The sequence below is a fragment of the Pleurodeles waltl genome, chromosome 5 (assembly GCF_031143425.1).
Source record: "Pleurodeles waltl isolate 20211129_DDA chromosome 5, aPleWal1.hap1.20221129, whole genome shotgun sequence".
Lineage (NCBI taxonomy): Eukaryota > Metazoa > Chordata > Amphibia > Caudata > Salamandridae > Pleurodeles > Pleurodeles waltl.
This window is the reverse complement of record NC_090444.1, coordinates 933568008-933590033: the sequence shown is the minus strand read 5'-3', so window position 1 is coordinate 933590033 and position 22026 is coordinate 933568008. Positions and strand designations below refer to the sequence as shown.

Sequence of the window (22026 nt, the reverse complement as noted above, 5' to 3'; positions counted from 1 at the left end):
ATTTCTGTGATGGAACGTTCTGGAATCTGAGGGGAGTCACAAATTTCCTACCACCCAGCGTTTCACTCGGTCTCTCGATAAAAACTATACCTCACTTGTGTAGGAGGGCCAAGTGCCTGTGACAGGGAAGGGGAATACACATTTAGAAATTGAGGGGGAAACCAAAGAGGGTCCAAAAGGGCAGGCTTTTTAATAAATCTTTAGGCTGATTCTGATGTGGGCAACCACACAAACGGGGCAGAGTTTTTATCAGTACAGATGGGGCAATATTGGGTGATAGATTCTGAGTTTTCTTGTGGATTACAGACGTTTCCATCACAGAAATGTAGGGAAAATAAATGATTTCAGGCAAAGTTGGAGTTTTGGAGGGCATTATGGGTAAGAATATGGCTTGGGGTGCATGAGAAGCACACCACCCTGGGCTCCCCCAGATGTTGAAGTGCCTTGGAGTGGTAGGTTTTTCCAGGTGGCAGCGTATCCAAGTCCAGAAGTGCAGCCGCTCACCATTGCAAGTGGGACTATATTGGGAGTTAGCTAAGCTCTCTTAGCCCATAAGTGAACTCAAAACCCAAAAGAGTCAAATGTCCCCTTGCTTCCCTTTGGGACTAGATGCATTAGTCTCCATTGGGGGGGGGGGGGGGGGGTGAAAGGCTGTTGCCCCCTTCAGTTGGGGAGGGGGGATAACCATGCCCAAGGAGGCAGTCCACCCCACCCCTCTTAAAAAAAATTTTTTTTAAAAAGATTTTAAAAAAAGCTCCCCTGGTGTCTAGTGGGCGTTCTGCCCACCCAGGGGGGGCGGGGGGGCAGATTGGAGTTAGTAACCCCCCATCTGCCCCCAGAGGGACAGAAAAACACTGCCCATTTATTTGGGAAAGGGGGCATTCACATGCCCATTCGGGGCAGCCCCTACTCCTACATTACCAAAATAAAATCCTTGATGCTTTCTGCACCCCTCCCCCTTCAGAGGGCCATTTTTTGTTGTTGTGAGGGGTGGGGGCATTGCAATGCCCATTCTGGACAGCCCTCACCCCTAGATGAATAAAAAAAAATCCTTGGTGCCTCATGGCCTTTCTGTCCCCCCCACCCTTTCCCCAAGATCGGGGGCTATAAATCCCCATCTCCCCCATAGAGAGGAAGAAAGTCTGTGCTGGGGGGAAGAAGTGAGGGCATTGCAATGCCCATTCTGGGCAGTCCCCACTTCTAGATGAATGAAAAAAATCCTTGGAGCCTAGTGGATTCCTGCCCCCAGTGGATGGCAGATTGGGGGCTCTTGCTCCCATCTGCCCCCACTGGGTGGCAGAACGGGGGCTCTTGCCCCTATCTGCCCTCCAGGGGGGAGGCAGAAAAACTGTGCTGCTTTTTGGGAGGGGTTTGGGCATTACAATGTCTATTTAGGGTAGTCCCCACCCCTAGATGTATATAAATAATACATTCTTGGTTTCGAGTGGGTTTTCTGCCCCCACAGGGGTGCAGATCGGGTGCTACTGCCCCCATCAAGACTGACCATGCCCCAAAATAAGGAGGCGCAAAAGCCCTTGCGCAAGAGGCTACTCACCATCTATGGTGCCTAGTGGGTGGATCCCTGCTTAGGGATTGCCATCCTTTGGCGGTCCCCAAGCAGGGATCCACTTGCCTTTCCCATTATACCTCTCCTTTTTGACTCCATGCTTGGGGGGGGGCTGAGATGCCGCCCCCATGAGTACAGAGACAGTGAAAGTGAAAAGAGCCGATTGGTTCATTTCACGTTTGGTTTCAGTGAAATGATGTCAGTGCACCCCACGTGCTGGCCGTCATTTCACTGAAACAAAAGAAACAGCCTCTGGAGCTGGGGAAGCTTTTTCCCATCTCCCAAGGATGTTTCTTTCAGAAGGAAATCCCTCTGGTGTCTGCACCAGAGGGATTTCCTGTGCCAAGCGCAAAGACGGCTGGGAGCACCATCTGATGCATCGAAGCGGTTAAAATAATAAAATATAATATATAGATTTTCCTCATTACCTCCAGTCACACCACATCTCTTTTAATATACTCTTATAGGCTGCAGGTCTTTGATGGCTGGTACAGCCCATTATGTTCAGCTTTGAGGCTATTAGCACAATTAGCACATTCCGTCCCCTGAGGCAGTGGGGCTGGAACAGTTTTCAGAGTAGGGATGCTGTCATCACTAATACGTCACTTAAGTCATAGAGACTGTGAAAAAGTCAAGCATCACAGAAAGAACAACTGTAGCAAATGAATTCAAAAGGCAAGTAGTAAGGGTGGGGAATGAAGCTAATGATGCATTTTGTAACGCACAGTCACAAATTTATTACTGAAGTATGGTGTGGTAGTGTACAGGCATTTCCATGCAGCACATGCTCAAATGGCTACCTAAAATTGCAGAATTCGTTTTACTGGTGAAACTATACAGGGTTTCAGTGAGTATTTCATTTGCACATCATCAAGTGTATTGCTTTGCTTTGATCATTTTCAAATCTATTATTCCATCACACTTCAGATTTACAAAAGTTATACTTCATTTTCTGTGTTTCTAACTACTGATACTTGTTTAATATTTGTACAGTTCATTTACAGGTATTTAAATGTGTGTCAGAAAACAAAATTACATCCCACAGCCTTTCCTTTCACAATAGCTGTACCCAACATGATTGCACATAGTTCGCTTTACACAATGCTCTTACTTTACAGTCATAACAACCAACCTTTCAAAAGGAGAAACAACAATTTGTCTGAAGACATAGCTTGACATCTGACATGTGTCTTTGAATGTGACATGATAAAAACAACATTTAAAGGCATTTTTGATGCTCCTTCACCTTTTGAACTTCAGCATGAATATTTGACTTTCAGCGCCTATGCTCTCAGGGCAGACTGTCCCAACTTTAAAAAAGGCCTTTCAAGAGACAGAGGGTTGAAATCCACCTGCATCTTCAAAGCCTTTGCTTCACATCTGTTGCTGTGAACGTCCAACAGTTAACAGCTGTGTTCAGGGCCACAGTTGCTAACTGATGAACATTCACAGCAACAGCTGTGAAATAAGACTGAAGACTGCTCCTTGTTCTCCCTCAGCCAAACAGCTTTTCCTCATTCACCCAAACCAAGGAGATCCAGGGATTAATTGCAATTCTTCCCTCCCTCCTTCCGAGGCACCAGTGACACTTATTTACCGGATTGGGAGGGAGCTCCTATGGGCCCTGCTGCATAGGCTGACTTTCGCTTTTCCCTGCCAAAGCCATATAGTTTGGAAAGGCAGGGAAAAGAGGCACAGGCCATGTATTAGGACATTGTAGTGTTATGCGCAGAGGGCCCATACCAGGTTGTTTAGGCTGCTGCTGCCCTATTGTCTTCAATGGAGAGCTCAACATTCCAGTGTTTTAATATCCATTCATGGGCACCATAAACCCCTCTCATCAGTGGTGCATGGCCATTCACCATGCATCCAACTGTGGATTTTGATGCAAACCAATATTTGCAAAGACTTGTATACATGGATTTATTTCTAAAGAAATATGTTACGTACCCTGTAAGCATTTGTTTGTGACGTGTAGTGCTGTAGATTCACATGCTCTGCAAACTCCTACCATTTAGTGTTGGGTCCGGAGTTGTGCAAATAGTTTTTTTTACCAAAGAAGTCTTTTGAGTCACGAGGTTGAGTAACTCCTCCTCTCGGTGATACTGTGCATAGGCATCAACATAATTGTTAGATTGTTTTCCTGCAGGCGTGTAAAGTATGTATAAATAATACGATGTCCATGCTAAAGATAAGTGCATAGTGAAACTGCAATGGAATCCGGCACCGGGGAGGAGGGAGGGCGCATGAGAATCTACAGCACTACATGCCATGAACAGATGCTTACAGGCTAAGTAACATTCCACTCGATGGCATGTGTGGCTTTAGATACACTTACTCTGCATAGACTTGAAAGCAGCCCCTCCTTAGACGCAGTGGCTAGCCTGTGGATGTTGCAGTGGTTGAAAATTGGTACGTAGCACTGCCTGACCTACACTGGCTTGTTGGTGTGCTAGAACATCCATACATTAGTTGTTTGGTGAAGGTGTGTGGTGTGGACCAAGTAGCTGCCTTAAAAATGTCAGCTATGGGAATATTTCCTAAAAAGGTCATGGCTGATCCCTTTCTGTGAGTAGTGTGCGTTCTGGGAGAACAAGGTAAAGGTCCTTTGGCCTTGAAATAGCACATTTGTATGCATTTTACTATCCATTTGACTATGCCCAATTTAAATATAGGGTTGCCTTTGTTAGGTGGTGAAAAGGCGACAAAAAGTTGTTTAGACTTTCAAAAACGTTTAGTTCTATCATTGTAGAACATAAGTGTTCTTTTAACATCTAGTGTATGAAGAGCTCTATCCGCAACAGAATCTGGTTGAGAAAACAAAACTGGCAAGTCGATGGATTGGTTTAGATTAAATTGAGACACAACCTTAGATAGAAATTTAGGACTGGTGTGAAAAACCACCTAATCTCTATGTTTTTGGAAGAAAGGTACTTCTTAGGTTAAAGCCTGGAGCTCACTAACATACGTAAGTGAAGTGATGGCACAAATAAATGCCACTTTCCAATACAAACATTGAAGAGGGCATGAGCGTAGAGGATGAAATGAGGGACCCATGAGTCTTAAGTACTACATCGAGATTCCAAGACGGTGCAGGAGAAGTCCTAGGTGGAATCACTCGTTCAAGTCCTTCCATGAAGGCTTTGATGACCGGAATTTTGAAAGAGAAAGATGCTGCCTATTTTGTAAGAAGTGTTCGCTAGGTGTGTCTTCTGCAAATGAAGTAGGTAGCAGAGAATGTCTTGCACTGTGGCTTTGAAAGGGTCAAATTGCTTTGAGTGACAATATCAAACATAACGTTTCCATTTTGCTGCATGCTCTAGTGGTGGGTTAATGTGCTTCCTTAAGAATGTTCATACTTTCTTGTGGCAAGTTAAGGTAGCCAAACTCTATGACCTCAGGAGCCAGATTGCTAGGTTGAGAGCTTTGGGTTCTGGGTGTCTGATTAGTCCTTGATTCTGAGTCAGAAGGTACAGTCTGTTGGGGACCTTCTCATGTGGAACTACTGAGATATAGCAGTGTTGTGAACCTGGGCTGAAGCAATGTAATAATATGTGAGTTTTGACCACTGACTCCACGTTGCACTTAGGCTAGCACTAAACCATCACATTAGTGAACACCAGCTTCATTTTGCCTATTGACTTTATTTTAGCATTAGCCACTGCCACGTTAAAAGCTGCAAGTAGTTTTCCACGTTGAACTGTGCTCATGTTTATATTCTTCGTGTTTTTTCCCACCAAGGGCTTAGGTTGATAAGAATGTACTCAGATGGCAGGGACGGTCTTGTTTTGAATTAGCACCTTGGGTTTGTGGCCAAGTCCTGACGTGTTATTTTCAAAGCAGGCCTAAAGCAATCAGCATTTTCTGGAATAAATAAACTTCTGCAGGGAGAGAGAGGTTCTAGACTTTTCCACTCTTGTTTGTTCAAAATATAAGAGGCCGAGACCAGATGGACCGGGGACAGAGAGAGTTTGCAGATCTCAAGCACATCCGGGACGCTGGAGTGTGACAGCCTTCCCCTGAGGATAACTGATCTCTCTCTCCTCAATCGATTGTGGGATCTGGAGATCTGATGCTGAATAGGAGGGAGATGAGCAGTCATGCCCTTTTCTCATGGTGATGCATTTTTTAAAATTCATTATTTGCTTTGCATTACAATATAGATACAGATATTTGCTGTGTGTATATTGCAGTGGGGAATAATTTGCAGAGTCTTATTTCTTTGCTGTGACCTTTTTTGAATGTGTGCTTTCAGCATGCTAATCTCCTTTTAGGAACTTTGCGTAGTGAAATAATAAATGTCTTCCTTGGACTAAGAAGCGCAATCCTGAGATTTCTGTCAGTGCATGAGTGTTTCAGCTTGGTCATTAGTGAAGCGAAACGCGCGCCAAGTGGGAGCTACTACAATCATTGTGAGAGACGTCTGCCTGAGCTTCTGATCCAGAAGAGGAAGGAGAGGGAGAAGTGGAGAAGCGTAGGCAAATATCCATGACCAACTCATCCATTGCGCATTACCCTTGGATAGTGGGTGTGGAAACCTGGAGGTGAAGTTTGCAAATTTTGCCTTTTCTGCTGTGGCGAAAAGGTTTACTTGAGGGAACCCCCACTTTTGGAAGTATGACTAAAGGACCTGTGGGCGGAGTTCCCTCTAGTGGACTTGCTTCTGCATACTGATGAGCAAGTCTGCAAAGTCACTGTCTGTTCCTGGAAGGTATTCTGCTAACAGATGAATGTTGTGATGTAGAGCCCACTTCCAAATGGTCTGAGACAGGAGTGATAGTTATGAAGGCTGTGTCCCACCTTGTTACTGCAGGCCAGTGGTTCCCAACCTGTGGTCCAGGGACCCTTGGAGGTCCGCAAAGCCTTCTGAGGGGGTCCGCAACTACTTAGAAAATAAAAAAATATTAATAGATTAGGTCCCCAGCTTTCAGTAATGACTCAGTGGGGGTCCCTGGATACCAATAATGATTCAGGGGGGGTCCCCGGGTTCCAGTAATGATAAAGCGGGGGTCCGCAGAAGTCAAAAGGTTGGGAACCACTACTGTAGGCAAAACATGGTTGTCATATTGTCTGTCCTATTAAGACAACCTTGTGAGTAAGGTGAGGAAGGAATGCTTTCAATGCTAGGTGAATAGCTTGAAACTCTAAGTAGTCGATTTGGGGAGTCTGATGTCTGGCATCGCAGAGACCCTGAACTGTTAAGTCTAGTAGATGTGCACCCCATCAAGTCTCTGATGCGTGCTTTGTGAGAGTGATGTGGGAAACAGGGTCAAGAAAAGGAGCACTTTCAACTGATGGTTGGTGTTTCACCATTCAAGAGAACGGTGAGTATGGTGGACTATTAACACTAGATCCTCCACCTGACCCTGTGACCACCGACGAGATAGGCATTCCTGTAATGGATGCAAGTGTAGTCTTGCGTGGGGAACTATAGCAATGCATGAAGCCATAATTTCCAGTAGATGCACAGAGCTGGTGGTTTGTCTGAAATTGGGACAGCGTTGCTTGGAAGATGTGAATTAGTGCAGGATTGAGGTAGGCTAAGCCTATGTATTTAGGATTGCTCTTAAGTATGGTTGAACCTGTTGTGGTTGCAGGTGAGACTTGGGGATGTTGATAGTAAAGCCTAGTATGTGAAGATCTATTGTCATCTGAGTGTGTTGCTGGCACTGATGATGAGTGCTGGTTTTGATAAGCCAGACGTCCAGGTAGGGAACAGGTGGACATTTTGTATGTGTAGATGAACTGCGACCACTGCTAGGCATTTGGCGAACACACAAGGTGCGGTGGTTCACCCTGAAAGGAAGTACCTTGAAGTGGTAATGTTGGCCCGCTATGACAAATTTTATGTATGTTTGTCCGCTATAACAAATCTTAAGTATTGGCAATGAGCTGGATGTCTTGGCATGTGGAAGTAGGTGTCCTTCAGTAGGCATCCTTCTGATCTAGTTTTGCCATGAAGCCGCCATGTTGAAGCAGTGGGATGACATCCTGTAAGATGACCATATGGAAGGGCTCTGAAAGGACATATTTGTTTAAAGGCCTGAGATCTAAGTTTGGCCATAATGACCCATACGTTTGGGGATTAGGAAGTATAGAGAGTTTACCACTGAGCCCTGATGTCGTTTCCTGCTTGAGTAGTGTTCGATGTTCCTGCGTTAATCTGTGAGTGTGAGGTGGAATGTTGGGTGGTGTGGTAATGAGCTCCAGACAATAGCCATGTTGGATAATGGCTAATACCAATTTGTCAGTGATGATGGTATCTCAGACTGGGTGGAAATATTGTAGTCTGCCCCCGACAGGTGCTGTGTGGTCGGGGACAAGGGGAGATAATGCAGTCACTGTTTCGAGGAGGGTGTTGCTTGCAAGAGGAGGCACCCTTACCCCTACCCTTGTTATTATCTCCCCTTAACGAGCCTCTGTAGTAACCGTTGGTGTAAGAGGACTGGAGCTGTTTCTGTTGGGAGGTGGATGCCTTTGTGTAGGTGGACTAATAGATAACCCTGTAGCTTGGGTGACTAAAGGAGCCATTAGGAGTGGTAATTTGCAATGCTCCCGTAGCTTTGGCCATGGAATTGCCTTTTTTCATTTTTTCTATGGTAAAATCTACTTGTGGGCCAAAGAGGTGTTCCTTATCAAACAGCATATTGGGAACAGCCTGTTGTACCTCCTGCTTAAAGCCAAAACACCTGAGCCAAGCATATCGCCCATGAGGAACACTAGTATTTATTCCCCTAAATGCAGTTTCCACACCGTCAAGGCACAGCGAATAGAATTGTTGGTGAAGGTGTGCCTCTCTAAAACAATTTGTTGACCCCTCTTTCCGCATTCTTCCGGGAGGTACTGGAGGAACTCCTCTATCAAGTCCCAGTGGGCTCTGTCATAACGAGCCAAGAGGGCCTGATAATTGGCAATAAGCCAATGGTTAGCAGCCTGCGCTGCAACCCTATTTCATTCAGCATCTATATGCTTTCCTTTTCGATGGGGAGGAGTATCCCCTGTAGCCTGAGAATGGTCCCTTTTGAGTGTGACAGTGTTACGATGGAGTCTGGTGGCACATGACCCCGAATAAATAAGGGGTCTGATGGAGCTGCCTCATATTTTTTGCCCACCCTAGAGGTAATGACCCTGGCTCTAACAAGGTCCTTAAAGATGTCGTCTGCATGTCTCATCATGCCTGGTGACATTGGCAGATACTGTGGGGGTCATTACGACCCTGGTGGCCGGCGGTAAGCTGGCGGTAACACAGCCAACAGGCTGGCGGTGTTCCGCCAGCTATTATGACCGTGGCGCAATAGCCACGGCCATACCGCCGGCCCCTCCAACATACCGCCAGGCAAGCACCGCTGCCCTGGGGATTATGAGTCCCCGACCGCCAGCCTGTCCGTGGCGGTAAACACCGCCATGGTAAGGCTGGCGGTAAGGGGACTTGGGGTGCCCCTGGGGGCCCCTGCACTGCCCATGCACATGGCATGGGCAGTGCAGGGGCCCCCAGGCATAGCCCCGTCGCGCATTTCACTGTCCGAATTTCGGGCAGTAAAATGCGCGACGGGTGCTACTGCACCCGCTGCACATCAGCATTGCCGCCGGCTCTATTACGAGCCGGCAGCAATGTTGATGTGACTTTTCCGCTGGGCCAGCGGACGGTAACACTGTTACCATCCGCTGGCCCAGCGGAAAAGTCATAATAGGGAGCCAGGAATTCCGCCGGCAATGGCGGTATTCTGGCTCCCGCAGCCTCGGCGGTCTTTTTGAAAGACCGCCGAGGTTGTAATGAGGCCCTGTGTGTCCATGTGGTGGAAGCTAATGTGTTGAATAGGAAATCCTGTTTGACTGAAACTATAAGCAACTAAACATTATGGAGAGCAGCCACTCTTGTAATAACCTCCTGGTAGGAGGTTGCGTCCTCAGGAGGGGAGGGTCATGCTGGATACAGGTCAGGATTATTTGGTGTAGTGGGATCGGTGTCATAAATATCCCTTGGGTCAGGATCTCCTAATTGCCATCCTATCCCACCAGTGTCTTCTGTGGTGACCCCTGAGGTGAAGCAGCCAGTGGATCATCTGTTGTTGACAATGGATGAGGAGAATGAGGAGGGATGGTGGTGGAGGGGGAGGAGGTGGATGATAGGCAGGGCTAGAGGCCTTGTCCTTTGTTTTCTTCATGGGAGGAAGGAGAAAATCCAGTTCCTCCTCAAAAGTCAATTTCCTCTTCAGATGTGGAGGAGAGGAAGTGGAAGCAATAGTTCGCCCAGTCTTCACTTGCATCTGTATTTTCCTCTGCCGAATGTCCAACTTCTCCAGAATGGGCTTGACAGGAGACGTGGAAGCTGATGACACTGCAGTCTTTCGGTTCCGAAGGTTTCAGCACTGAGTGCTTTGTCTTTGAAGTGTGAGGCTTTGTCGACGCTGAAGGAGATGGAGTCGGCTGCTGGGGCGGCACCCAAGTCAGGGCGGTGCAGAAACATGCTCTCAGTCCGAGGAGGTCAATGCCAAAGGCTTAGCTTTTGTAGTAATCATTGGCGCGGAGGGCGGGCATCCAAAACAGTTATTTAGATCTGACCGTGGCCAAAAGGCAGTGGTGGTCTGACAACCTCTAATCGTGGTGTTGAAGCCGCAGATTTCTTGGTCAGCTTGGGTGGAGGAGCAGGGGTCACAGTACTCGCACATTGAGAAAAGTGGACTTCCTGCATCTACATGTTTATCTCAACGTCGGATCCGGAGCTGTACTCGATCGAGAAGGCCTCTTCTTCCTCAACGGTAGGTTCTTCTTGGGTGTTTTTCTTCACGAAAGTTGTCAGGAGTGTCGTTTGTGGCCTTTTGTGACATTTCAAGATAACAAGCCTTTCGGTCCTATAGGGTTTTCTTCAACCGAAACGACTTACATGCATCGCAGTCAGCTTCCTTGTGGTTGGGTGAAAGGCACAGATTGCACACAAGGTGTTGGTCTGTGTGTGGGTATTTCACATGGCAACCCGGGCAGAATCTAAAGGGTGTGCATTCCATCACCAGCATCACATCTCCAAAAGGGCTGGTAAGACGCTGAGGGAGGCACGAAAGGGTGGTGTTCCGAAGGGCTCTCGGGCAAACTAATTTGAACCGACGAGATTTTAAAAGACGCAGATGTTAAAAGCATGAACGAGATACCGTCAAGGACAGTAAAGAACCAAAGAATCAAGCTTGCCGGAGTTGAAGCACAGAGCAAAGGCACAGAAGTCTGAGCACGACGGCAGAAAGAAAACAATCTAAATATAGAGCCAATGCCCATGCACAGCATCACCGAATCACTCAACCTTGTGACTTGAAAGACTTATTGGAATAAAAACAACTTGTAAAACTCCGGACCCATTACCAGAAGGCCGAAGTATGTAGAACATGTGTATCTACAGCCACACATGCCATCGGATATTTTTTTCTCCCTAGTAATTTCTCTTTTCCATGTGTGCTACAAAGAGAAAATAGCCTGAAAGCTTTCCCTTCCTTCACAAAAGGTGTTGGTGTGACTGGCAAATTGTGTATCGAGTACTGGAAAGAGCCAGGTTGTGAGGTAGTCAAACTCATCAATGGCATAGCCTGCTGTACATGTAGATAGAAACAAGATTAGAAAGCTGATATACTGGACTTGAACACAGGGCTGAATGTTGTAATAGTGTGTGATATTTGGCATGTAAGACATCATTGTTATTTATGTTGCTTATGCTTGGGGGGAAAAAACAATTTAAAAAAAAAGATTAGAAAGCTGAATGTCTACTTACTTGTGTGGTCCTGGTATCTTTCTATGTAGTGCAAATAGTGAATTGCTCTGTTCTTTGCCTGTAAGTAAAAAAAAACAAGTTTTACCCAAAGCATTATGCGATTGACTGTAAAGTGTTTGCCTAGTTATTATCATGTTGTGCTCAATGTGTTGTTGCTTTTCTCCTTTCCACAGGATGACATCAACTGTGTGGTTCTTTAATAATGTGGAGTTACACCAGTGGGGAATGAAAGTTGGCCTACACTGATATTATGTCCTTCAGAAGAAAAGGTCTTTGCTCTTGCCTTTCCGTGGGCATCATAAAACCTGACACATAATGGGTTAAAAGCATCTTCACATAGGAGAGATCAGAAGGAAGGGCACCCTACTCATCACAGATGCAATGCCTCTTGCACTGCCCCTGGATGGATGAAGTGGACAGGAGAGCGGGGGATAAGGTCAGCCAAAAGAGCATCAAACATTTGAATTGTATCTTTTATTTGCAATTTGACTAAATGAATTCATAAGAATTTAAGAGACTTACCTTGTCCACATAAAACCAGTAGTAATGTCCCCAAAATTATGAAAACCTCAATCATGCACTATTCTTTTACATTATTTACTATTTTCCTGAAGTACTAGAGCACCCACGTATTGTCCTATATTGAAATATTTGTAATAAAATGTACCCTTTTTAACTAATACAAAAACATATACAAACTGAGTTGAGCTGATGATGACATGGTGAGTGCTGGACTGAGCGTTCCGATGGCTACTGTGAGTGTACTCAAACTGAATTAACTTAGCCTCCCATTTGAGTTGTAAAGACTGTAAAATGGGTAGCAGTAGCAGCACTCTGCTTGTCGGTAACTTCACTATTAGGGGCCCAGTGCTTGGTATGACATTTAAATTAGGGTGTCAGTCTGCATAACTTATGATTCCAATCCCTGCAGGGGCAGCTCTTCGATTAGGGTGGAGAAGCGTCACCCCCACCCCACTGCACCCCGTCAACAGCAGCGGCAAAACCTTTAAAAGAAAAGGATAATAAACTTTAATATGCTCTTCTTTTAAAGGGGTGGGGCCACAGGCGTGACGAGCAGCGAGGGGGAGCGCTCAGCACTTCCCCTCACTGCGCATGTATGGCCAGCCAAATACACATGCGCAGTAGGCTCTCTCCAGCCCGGCAACCCAGTTGCCGGGCTGAAGAGAGCCTGCACAGGTTCCCAGTCTGCCTGGACAATCCTGACGCTGCTTTGAGCAGCATCAGGATTGGCCGCAGGGCAGGCTGGGAGCCTGTGCCTGCTGCCTGGAGTGACGAGGGACAGAGGAGCGGTGCGCAGCGGAGGAGGTCCTGTTTTTTTTTTTTATTATTTATTTACCCTCCCCCTTCCACACGTTGTCCCATCCCTTCATGTTGTCGCAAGCCGCAACTGAATCCCGGTGCAAACAGGAGTGGGAATTGTGTGGGCTATTAGTATTTTCTGCCTTCTAGATGAATTGATGATTAAATTTTTCAGCTATCACAGCTTTGGTCAATTGGTATCTTTTGGCATATAATACTGAAATACTGACATTTCTGTTTTGCTGTTTTTAAGGGAGTCTATGTACCTACAGTTCCTAGAACAGGCACAATGTCAGAGGGGCATATAGAGCAATCAGGCAGTGTCCAATGTGCTGGTCTGACAGGTCTGTGTTAGGGCAGTTTTTTGGCTGTGCGCGTGCCTGTGTTATGGTTTGTTGGGCCAGGTATCACTGTTCATTTTCCTGATATTAAAACAAACATGCTTGTAGCTAGCTTCAAACGATGCAGTCTTCCATACCTTTTAAAATACTTGGCACGTCTTTACAAGTTCAAAACTGCCAAATTTGCAAATATGGGTCACTTCTGTAACTATGTAATTCAATAATGGGGGCAACTTCTATTTTGCTGTCCGGACCTATTTTTAGCCAGAGTCCGTCTCAGATAAGCCGCTCATGCAGAGACAGCAATTCCTGACTATTTAGGCTCTCATCATGAGTGACCAAGTAAATGGGATGGATTTTCCCCACCAACGTAGTTATTGTTAGTGGGGGGTAGTTTGGGTTACCGGTAACTCTACGGGTGGTGAAAATCTAGCCCATTACGACTGGTACCTGAAGGATCCAGTAAGAAAATACCAGCTACCCACTCCCTTCATTTACTGGCAGTTTCTATTTCCATCAGTCCATTCACTTCTTCTCTTCTGCCTCTCAGATCGTTTTCTCTCCAATACCCCCACATCCGCCTCTCTCTCGCTCTCTCATCCAGAAGCAGCCACTGTGCTTGTCGCAGGTAATGTCGGAAAGCAGGGAACACTGGTAGAGCCACAAGCAACGGCCCTGAATTGTCAAAATCGGCCACCAATGCCTCCAGGTCACTAGGAAAACGCCCGATGGAATAAAAGGCCAGGTAGGCCCTGGTGAGTAACCTTGAGTTATCCATGTTTACAACGAAGATACAAGTGCACTGGAAAAACAAGATCATTGGTCTCTTTCAATTCAACTTATTAAATTGATTTGTTAGAAGGTGCATTTAAAAGTCTATTATTGTAAGAGTTTAAAATACTTACTTTTCTGAGTGCAACTGTTCTCTCAGATGCCTTCCCTATTGCGAAGCCTACAAAAAAATCAAATTTAAAATGCATTTATGTACCGAGGAAGTATTGCTATATCAAGACACAAATAAAAATCGGAATGTGTATAGCCTCTGTAACGTGGAAAAATGAACAGTGAAATACCTTGCAAAGGTTCCTACACAGACATCCTGGTAAGCATAACCACATTGATTACTGCTGCCCCTTGAGGGCTTACAATAGCTGATATACCATATTATAATTGAGCTCTATGTGGAAACAAATGGAGGGGGAGCTAATAAACACACATACCAGAAGTCCTTTCTCATAATTGTGGCCTTATTTGAGGAGGAAAACTTTCTTAAAGAGCGATATCTCCTCAAAGTCCACACAGAGGTGTCAAATTCAACTGGAAAAGAATGCCTTTATCTTTTGAACAGGTGTTAAATGCTCCAGTCTACATATGTTCAATATTTACCTTGGCAGTACCTGCTCCTCATAAGCATGGCTGTTTCAGCACCAGATAAAAGTTGATTTCCTGGAACTGCTTACCAACATTTCTTTTATAGAACATTACAAATAACTTATCAAAAACAGAAATGTAATTTAGAATAAAAACAAATCTTGGAATTGCTGCCAAGGTGATAATAAGGAGAAACAAGAACAACAACATCTGGTCATTGTTACTGTAGTTTCACGTTCTTATAAATAACAGGTGTTATTATCGCCCTGAAGTAATGGCACTGTTTATAGGTCTCAAAAGGATACGAGACTTAGTGGGGCTGCCTTGTTAAAGATTACACTTACATCTCATTGGGAGGAGATGTTGTTAACTGCTAAGACCAGCGACTTTACAAGTGGTGTACCACGTTCAAATCCCAGACTCGCCTCAACATCCTGTAATCTTGGGCAAAATCACTTTACCATCAATAAACTTTATTTGGCCACGTAAATGACCATAAAAGCACAGTATTTAAAAACAGATCAAATCACATCCAGATCATAAACATTTAGTAATAAATACAACAATAAAATCACCAGTCCCCCCGTTAAAAATCATGTGGCATCCTTCCTCCTTATTCTCTGAGCCTGAATAATAAAATTCAAATTTTTGGTCACTCTAAACGCTGTACAATCATAAAACTCTCCTCATATGTTATAGGACGTTTCTCTCTAAAAATAGGGCATAAAAATGTTTTTAAAAACAGAGAACAATGTGCAAAATTGCATAAAGTGTGTTGTGGACTACTTAGAAACCCCATCACACAGGCAATGATGAAAACCATGACCCCGCTGACTGGAAGAGAACCCAAAAATGAATTGTATTGGCTCTAAGCCGCGTTAAGCAAAACTTATGTTCTGACCCCTTTATCCACGTCAAATAATACTCCGTGCCAATACCTGTCGAAATTGGTATGTACAATTGCAGTGAAAACATGTCGGCCACTTATACCATTTACAAACTATCCCTATGAGCCAGGTACAGTTCCTTAATGTGGGTCTTATAGTTCAACCATATATTCTCGGGGTTTTCAAAAAGGTGATTCAGACTTATATCCTGCAGTGCACTCTTCATATAAGAAATCCATGGGATAGCCAGGTATTTACTTTGTTTATGGTAGTCCTCTAGGATTTTACATGTACAATTCAGTTCTGGAGAGGACCAAACCTTGACCCATAATACAATGGGCACTAGACCCACCCAGTCCTTCAGGAACACCAGTCCTGCTTCAGAATGAGAAATAAAACTCGAAGTGGATCTAGGGAGCCCTAACAGTCTGCTCATAAATCTGTGTTCTATTAACTGGAGTGATGTGGGTGACATGTTCCCCCATAACCCACACCATATGTGCCTGCAGAAAGGCATTTGCCTTTATATAACTGGACCAATTCTTTTGGGGGTTTATGCCCCAACTTTTTTGCAAACCTAAACAATATTTCACACTCCACTTCCATAGTTTGTGACATCTAAGAAAATAAACAACCCCAGGATAGGTATCATCAAATAAAATTCCCAAATAACTAAAGTGCTTGATTTTTTTTAATGGGTATTGTACCCACATATTTCTTTTTTTCAGTGAATGTCTTTTGGGCCACAGGTTAAAATTTAAGATTTTTCATTGTTCACCTTAAGGTCCAGTCCTTGTGTAAAACTAAGGAACCTGTTTAAAAGTACCTACAGACCACTGGCTGAATGAGGTAAAAGAACCACCACATCTGCATAGAGCAGGACCGGGATAGGTCGTGAGCCAATTTTGGGCAGTCCAAAGTGAATGTCTTTAAAAAGGAATCCAATGCACTAATATAAAACAAAAATAAAAAAGGGGCCAAAGCGCTGCCCTGTCTCACCCCGTGAGTAACTGGGATAAGGTGCGTCAAGTCACCCAGATGGAAGTACCGCACTCTCATATAATGGTCTTGATGTAAATTTTTCAGAAAATCCAAGAGAGGGGGATCAATATCTGCTAAAGCCAAAGTATCCCAAAGTTTTTCCTTTCCACTAAATCAAAAGAGGTCCATAAAAGCCATATGAATGCACCTCCCCTGGCTTTTACATATTTACCTAGGGTAGGGAAAGATTTAGGGCTTGTTTTATCGTTCCCCAACCTAGGTGAAACCTGTATTGGAAATCAGTAAAGAACAAGTAATTTTTCGGCCCAGGTTTCCAATTTCCCAAAAATAACCCTGCCAAAAATCTTCAAAGAGGAAAAATTAAGGAGATGGGACAATACGCGGATCATTTTTATCTCTTTTTTTGTATATCAGAACTATGACTGACTGTTAACACTACTCCAAATTCCCCCATTATCAGCGACCCAAAGACGTTAGTAAACAAAGGGGCCAACAAATCAAGATTATGTTTAAAAAATTCACATGGGACACCATTCGAACCTGGTGCCCTTCCTGTAAGGGAGGGTCGAATGGCTGTTCGAACTTCTCCCACTGAGACAGAATTGCTTAACTCTTTAAGTTCTGCTAACCCCACAGACCTTTCTGTAAGGGGCAGCCTGTGATCAAACAGTACTGCATTAAATATTTTAGAAAATTGAGTAACTTACTCCTGCTCCATTATATGACAGTCTATCCCTGTGGGGGTCTTTTCTTTAAAAAAAAAAAAAGAGGATTTTAACAGCCTCTCAAAATAATCTACTATCTTTCAGAACAGCAGCTCGTTCCAGTTCCTTTCAGGCATTTGCTCTAATCTCACTTATTCTATTCTCAATACCTGCTCTATAGTTTCTTCTGACTTAATTGCGTGGTACGATATTTGTAACTTGTTCTAAAACCTTTGAGGTGTTTGTACATTCTGAATCAAACCAAGCAAAGAGGAGGGGGCGGGGTCTCTCCTTACAAGGATTCTCTATTAACAAGGAATCTGAAACGAAAGTATACATTTGGGTAAAAGGAAAACTGACTGTCTGGTTTAAAGTCATCCTTTAGGCAACAATTCACCTCTTTCATATTGTTGCCAACCATTTCTATTAACATTTTATTGGCATCAGCATATGTCCATTTTCTACGACCCCTTTTATTAGAGGTAAAAGTTAATGATGGGTATTTCTCTTGCCACAAAGGAGAACTAAATACATTGGTTAACTCAATCATAATTGGGTAATGATCACTCTACGAGGAATAGCACACCTCATACTTCCCATCTTTTGGCACAAATCTTCGGACAGAAGAATTTGATTTGTGGTGCTCCCCTTACCTCTCCCTACGAAAGTTAGATCAAGCATAGACTTACTATTTGACCTGATGCAAAAGACAGACTATTATCCAGTACTATTCTGGTTAGTGCTTCCCCATATGCTGTATGCTGAAAATGGCCCGTATGATCCCCCTGCCCATTTATAATCCCACAAGCGCCACTGTACCAGCATTTAATTATATTAAAATCACCTACTCATCATAGAGAAGCATTAGGTTGTTTTTTTTCTTAATTTCACAAAGCAGAGCTCCTAGCTCTTCAACAATACCCATTGGCTTGTACCCAAAAAATTATAATAAAAGTTAGTGAGGACAATATTATACACAGCAGGATAGGATAGCTTCAAAATTTGAAAATAAAAATTTGAAAAGACTACCTTGATTATAAGCCCCCCTTCCCACTACCAGCCACATAAGGGACCGTAGGGGAGCAAAAAGATATATACCCATTAATGAAAGGAATCAGGCAACCATGCCTCTTGGAAGCATATACGCCCTCATTACGACTTCGGCGGTCTTTCACAAAGACAGCCGAAGCCGCGGGTGCCACTATACTGCCACCGTTTCCGTCAGCTGGCCAAGCGGAAAAGTCACATCAACATTGCTGCTGGCTCATAATAGAGCCAGCGGCAATGTTGATGTGCAGCGGGTGCCGCAGCACCCGTCGCACATTTCACTGCCCGAAATTCGGACAGTAAAGTGCGCGATGGGGCTGTGCCTGGGGGCCCCTGCACTGCCATGCCAAGTCCATGGGCAGTGCAGGGGCCCTCAGGGGCACCCCAATCCCCTTTACCGCTAGCCTTTCCATGGCAGTGTTTAACCCATGGACAGGCTGGCAGTTGGGGACTCCTAATCCCCAGGGTAGTACTGCTTGCAGCGCTGCCCTGGGGATTATGACCACCAGGAGGAAGCCTGGCAGTCAAGTGGAGGGGCCGGCGCTATGGCCATGGCTAATGCGCCACGGTCATAATACACTGGCGGAACACCGCCAGCCTGTTGTCGGTGTTACTGCCAGTGTACCGCCGCCCACCAGGGTCACAATGAGGCCCATAATGTCAAAACATTCAAAGAAGCTCAACCATTCCTGATAAGTCTATTTGGACCTAAGCCCTGCCACATTCCAGGAAAGGAGATGTAAAAACTATGAGCGGGGTCTAACCATACTATCTGCAGTTGGTAAACAGACATTCTAGGGTGGAACGGGTGAGAAAGTAGCTAGTCTGTGTTCTACTTGCCCTGCTGACTCCAAAGGGGAAGGTTCGGGACGCTGCATAGTTGTTTCATGTGCCACTAAAATGTTAGCGGTACCAACTACTGGTGAGTTTAGGATGACTTAACTAGGCCAATTGTCTCCCCCAGCTTGAGTGAAAGACACCTTTCTGCCAATTCATTCTCCTTCGATACAACAGCAACAGTCCATACTAAAAAAGTCCAGGGAAGGGTCTTTTTTTTAAGGAGTTAGCAGCAGAGCCTTTGCTACCACCTTCCATTTTCCCATGATCTCAGTCTGAACCCCAAACTATAAAATGTATGTAAACTTACTTTACCAGTCAAGCCAGTAAACACCAAACCAAAGGGGATGGCCTGGCCCAGCCTCTTATGGCCGATGACAGGCCGGGTCTTGGCCTGGTCGCGTTCTGCGCTGTGGGTCATCCTGTGCAATTTTAGCACGTTCGCTGCAGGTGGCTGTCCCAACCTCTCCTCACCCAAAGGATGTTGGTGGACATAGTCCCACCCCAGCACGGCACAACAAACAGCGAGAAGGAGGAGGTCCACAAGTTCCAAGCGCCACAGGCACTCCTGCGTGCTTTTAGTGCTATGGTGCTGGCTGGCTGGCTGCTGTTTCCATCTCTCCTCACCCACAGGATGTAGTCCCAACCCAGCAAGGCACAACAAAGAGGTCCACAAGTGCCAAGCGCTGTGGCCCCATGTCTAGAAAATGGGTAGCGTAATATGTTTCTTTTGTAAAGCGACTCTGGTCAGTTTACTAATCTAGTTAGCATAATGCACATCACAACTTAAATTATATATAAGCTTTCAAATAAGAAACACCCTTTTTACCAAACTCAATGGCTCGCATTTTCTTGACTAGACTTTATCAATCTTCCTGGGCACAAGTAGCGAAAGAGAAAAGCTTAAATAAAAATAAAATTAGGGACATCTACGTTTGGGCCATACATATTAGCTGGCAGAAACTGCCTCCCGTCAACTACAATGACTACCCTGCCTGTCGTGTCAGTTATGTGTTTCACCAGCATAAAGTTTAGGGCTTTTCTGATCAGGATAACCACTCTCCTAGAATAGATGGAGTATGGGGAAAGCAGCAATGCAGGTCCAAAGCAGAGGCAAATGTGGGGTGACTCATCGGTGAGCAATGCGTATCATGCAGCATGGCAACATCTACCTTGTGCTGGTCTAAGTATAGTGTATAGTATAAGTATAGTAAAGGGGTTGTTTACTACACAAACATTCCCGGTTATAATATCTGGCATATGAACTCACAAGCAAACCGCCCACAACTGACTGCACCACAGGTGGCCAGGCCAACCAGCAATGCTCGTGCAGAAACATTGTCAGGGTGTCTGAATCTATCAAGATGGCTATGAATATACCAAAAAGAAACAGCAAAACAAAATCCTCCCCCTCCCGCTCTCATGCCAAACCCAATTGTCACCCTACCCCTGACAATCAACAAAAAAAGTTCCAACAATATGATAGATTTAAACATCATGAATGTGCTACACACATGGGGGTATCAGGGAGCATGGCTTTGCCATGGGCAGAATGCCCATAACTGTCAAGAATTTCTGTTCTACCTTTAGCCACCTTGTGGACTACCATCACTGTATGTTATGTAAGGTGCAAGACATTTAACTTACAGTAGTATATCAACGTACAAGCAGTAGAATTTTTCATTTTTAACATATAAATGCAATGAAATATTAAACATCTACATATTTGTGGTGAACACACCCTGGATCTGGACAAGATACCTTGTGTGAATCAGCCGCCTCAACGGAAGTGAGGTTATAGTTTAGTAAAAAATCAGTGTTAGCAGTCTGCTAAAAAGTGACGCCAATGGTGCCAGCCCTTCCTGGTGGAGGCTTGGCTGGTAGGCTCAGAGGACTAAGCTCTGAGGTGACATGTGATATCTGAGAATGTCTTGTGCCACACATTTTATCCAGTAGGTTCTCCACAAACAGCTCCATTTTGCTTCTTTTCGCAGATTCAGGGATGCTTACTATCCATATGTTGTTTCGCTGGGACTTGCCCTCCAAATCTTCATTTTTGGCCTTTATTGCTTTCAATTCACGTATAGTAGAGGAGAGGGCAACTTCTGTTTGATACTGCTTGTCCTCCATATCCAATACCCTTGCCTCTGCTTGTACAAGTCTAGTATCATACTTATCAACTTGCTCCTGAAATTGATCCATTCTAGAATCGAGTGTGTCTAATCTGCTGTCAATGGAGCCCAAATTGTCTTTTATTTCTTTTAACAGAGCAGCAATGTCCATGTCTTGAGTGTCAGGGCATGCAGTATCCTGACGTTCTGCCTGCACTGTGAAGTGAGTATTATCAAAGTGGAGCTTGATTTGTTTATGGTCAGCCTTCCCCAAGTTTCAGAACACAATAATCTACTTGCCCAACTGGAGGATGCAGATGAGCCACCAAGAGTGCAGCAATAAAAGCCCAGCTGTGAAAAAGACAGAGCAGTGGTGTAGCTACAGCAAAGTGTATTAGGGTTCCCGGAGCAGTCGAGGAGAAAGCACATAAATATTGCCAAAGTGTAGTAGAGGCAAAAAGTCAAGTAGTGCAAAGTTCCAGGTGGGGTCTGATGACAGTAGGAGAAGGCAGCAGAGAGGGAGGGTAATCAATTGTCTATCTACCTATGGCAGGTCAGAACATTATCCCCTCCCTCCTCCAAAAGCACCCTGGCCCAGGCAAGCAGCCTATTCCCACGCACCAATTGTGCAGGGAATCACTAGCCAGCATCCCATACCAGAGACAGGAGGGCACAACGTGAAGAGCAGGAGAGGCTCACAGTTCAGCCCAGCTGATGAACCCCAGTCAGTCCCCAGGATACTGAAGCGGCGCAGGGAGCAACAATACAGTGCAGGGTCCTCCCCAGGCATGCAGACAGCAGCGGGCGGCTGCACAGCAGCATTTTGAGGCCTCCACAGGCCACAGTCAGTGCACCCAGGCTGCACCTCCAAAGGGGGCTCACCAAGTTTTAGAGACTGCATGGCCAAGGCCCAGAGGTCTGAAGGAGGCAGACATGCAGCAGCGACTGCTCCCCCGGAAGGCACCAAGACCACCACGGGGTGGAAGCATACCCCCGATAAGAGGGACGTCAATGGGCAGTAAAGAGCGGTCCAGAGAGCCCGATTTGATTTACATTCTCTTTCCCCAGTGGGGGGGAGGCTCACA

General features: G+C 45.1%; 1 protein-coding gene across 1 annotated transcript in view; it reads right to left on the bottom strand.

Moving 5' to 3' along the window:
* Positions 1-22026, bottom strand: part of MRPS5 (mitochondrial ribosomal protein S5) — a 495636-nt gene that overhangs the window by 55293 nt on the left and 418317 nt on the right. The window contains exons 7-8 of the mRNA XM_069235057.1: positions 13888-13934; positions 11322-11379 (exon numbers count right to left, since the gene is read on the bottom strand). Of these exons, the coding sequence (XP_069091158.1) occupies positions 11322-11379; positions 13888-13934 (105 nt within the window). The remainder of the gene's footprint in view (positions 1-11321; positions 11380-13887; positions 13935-22026) is intronic.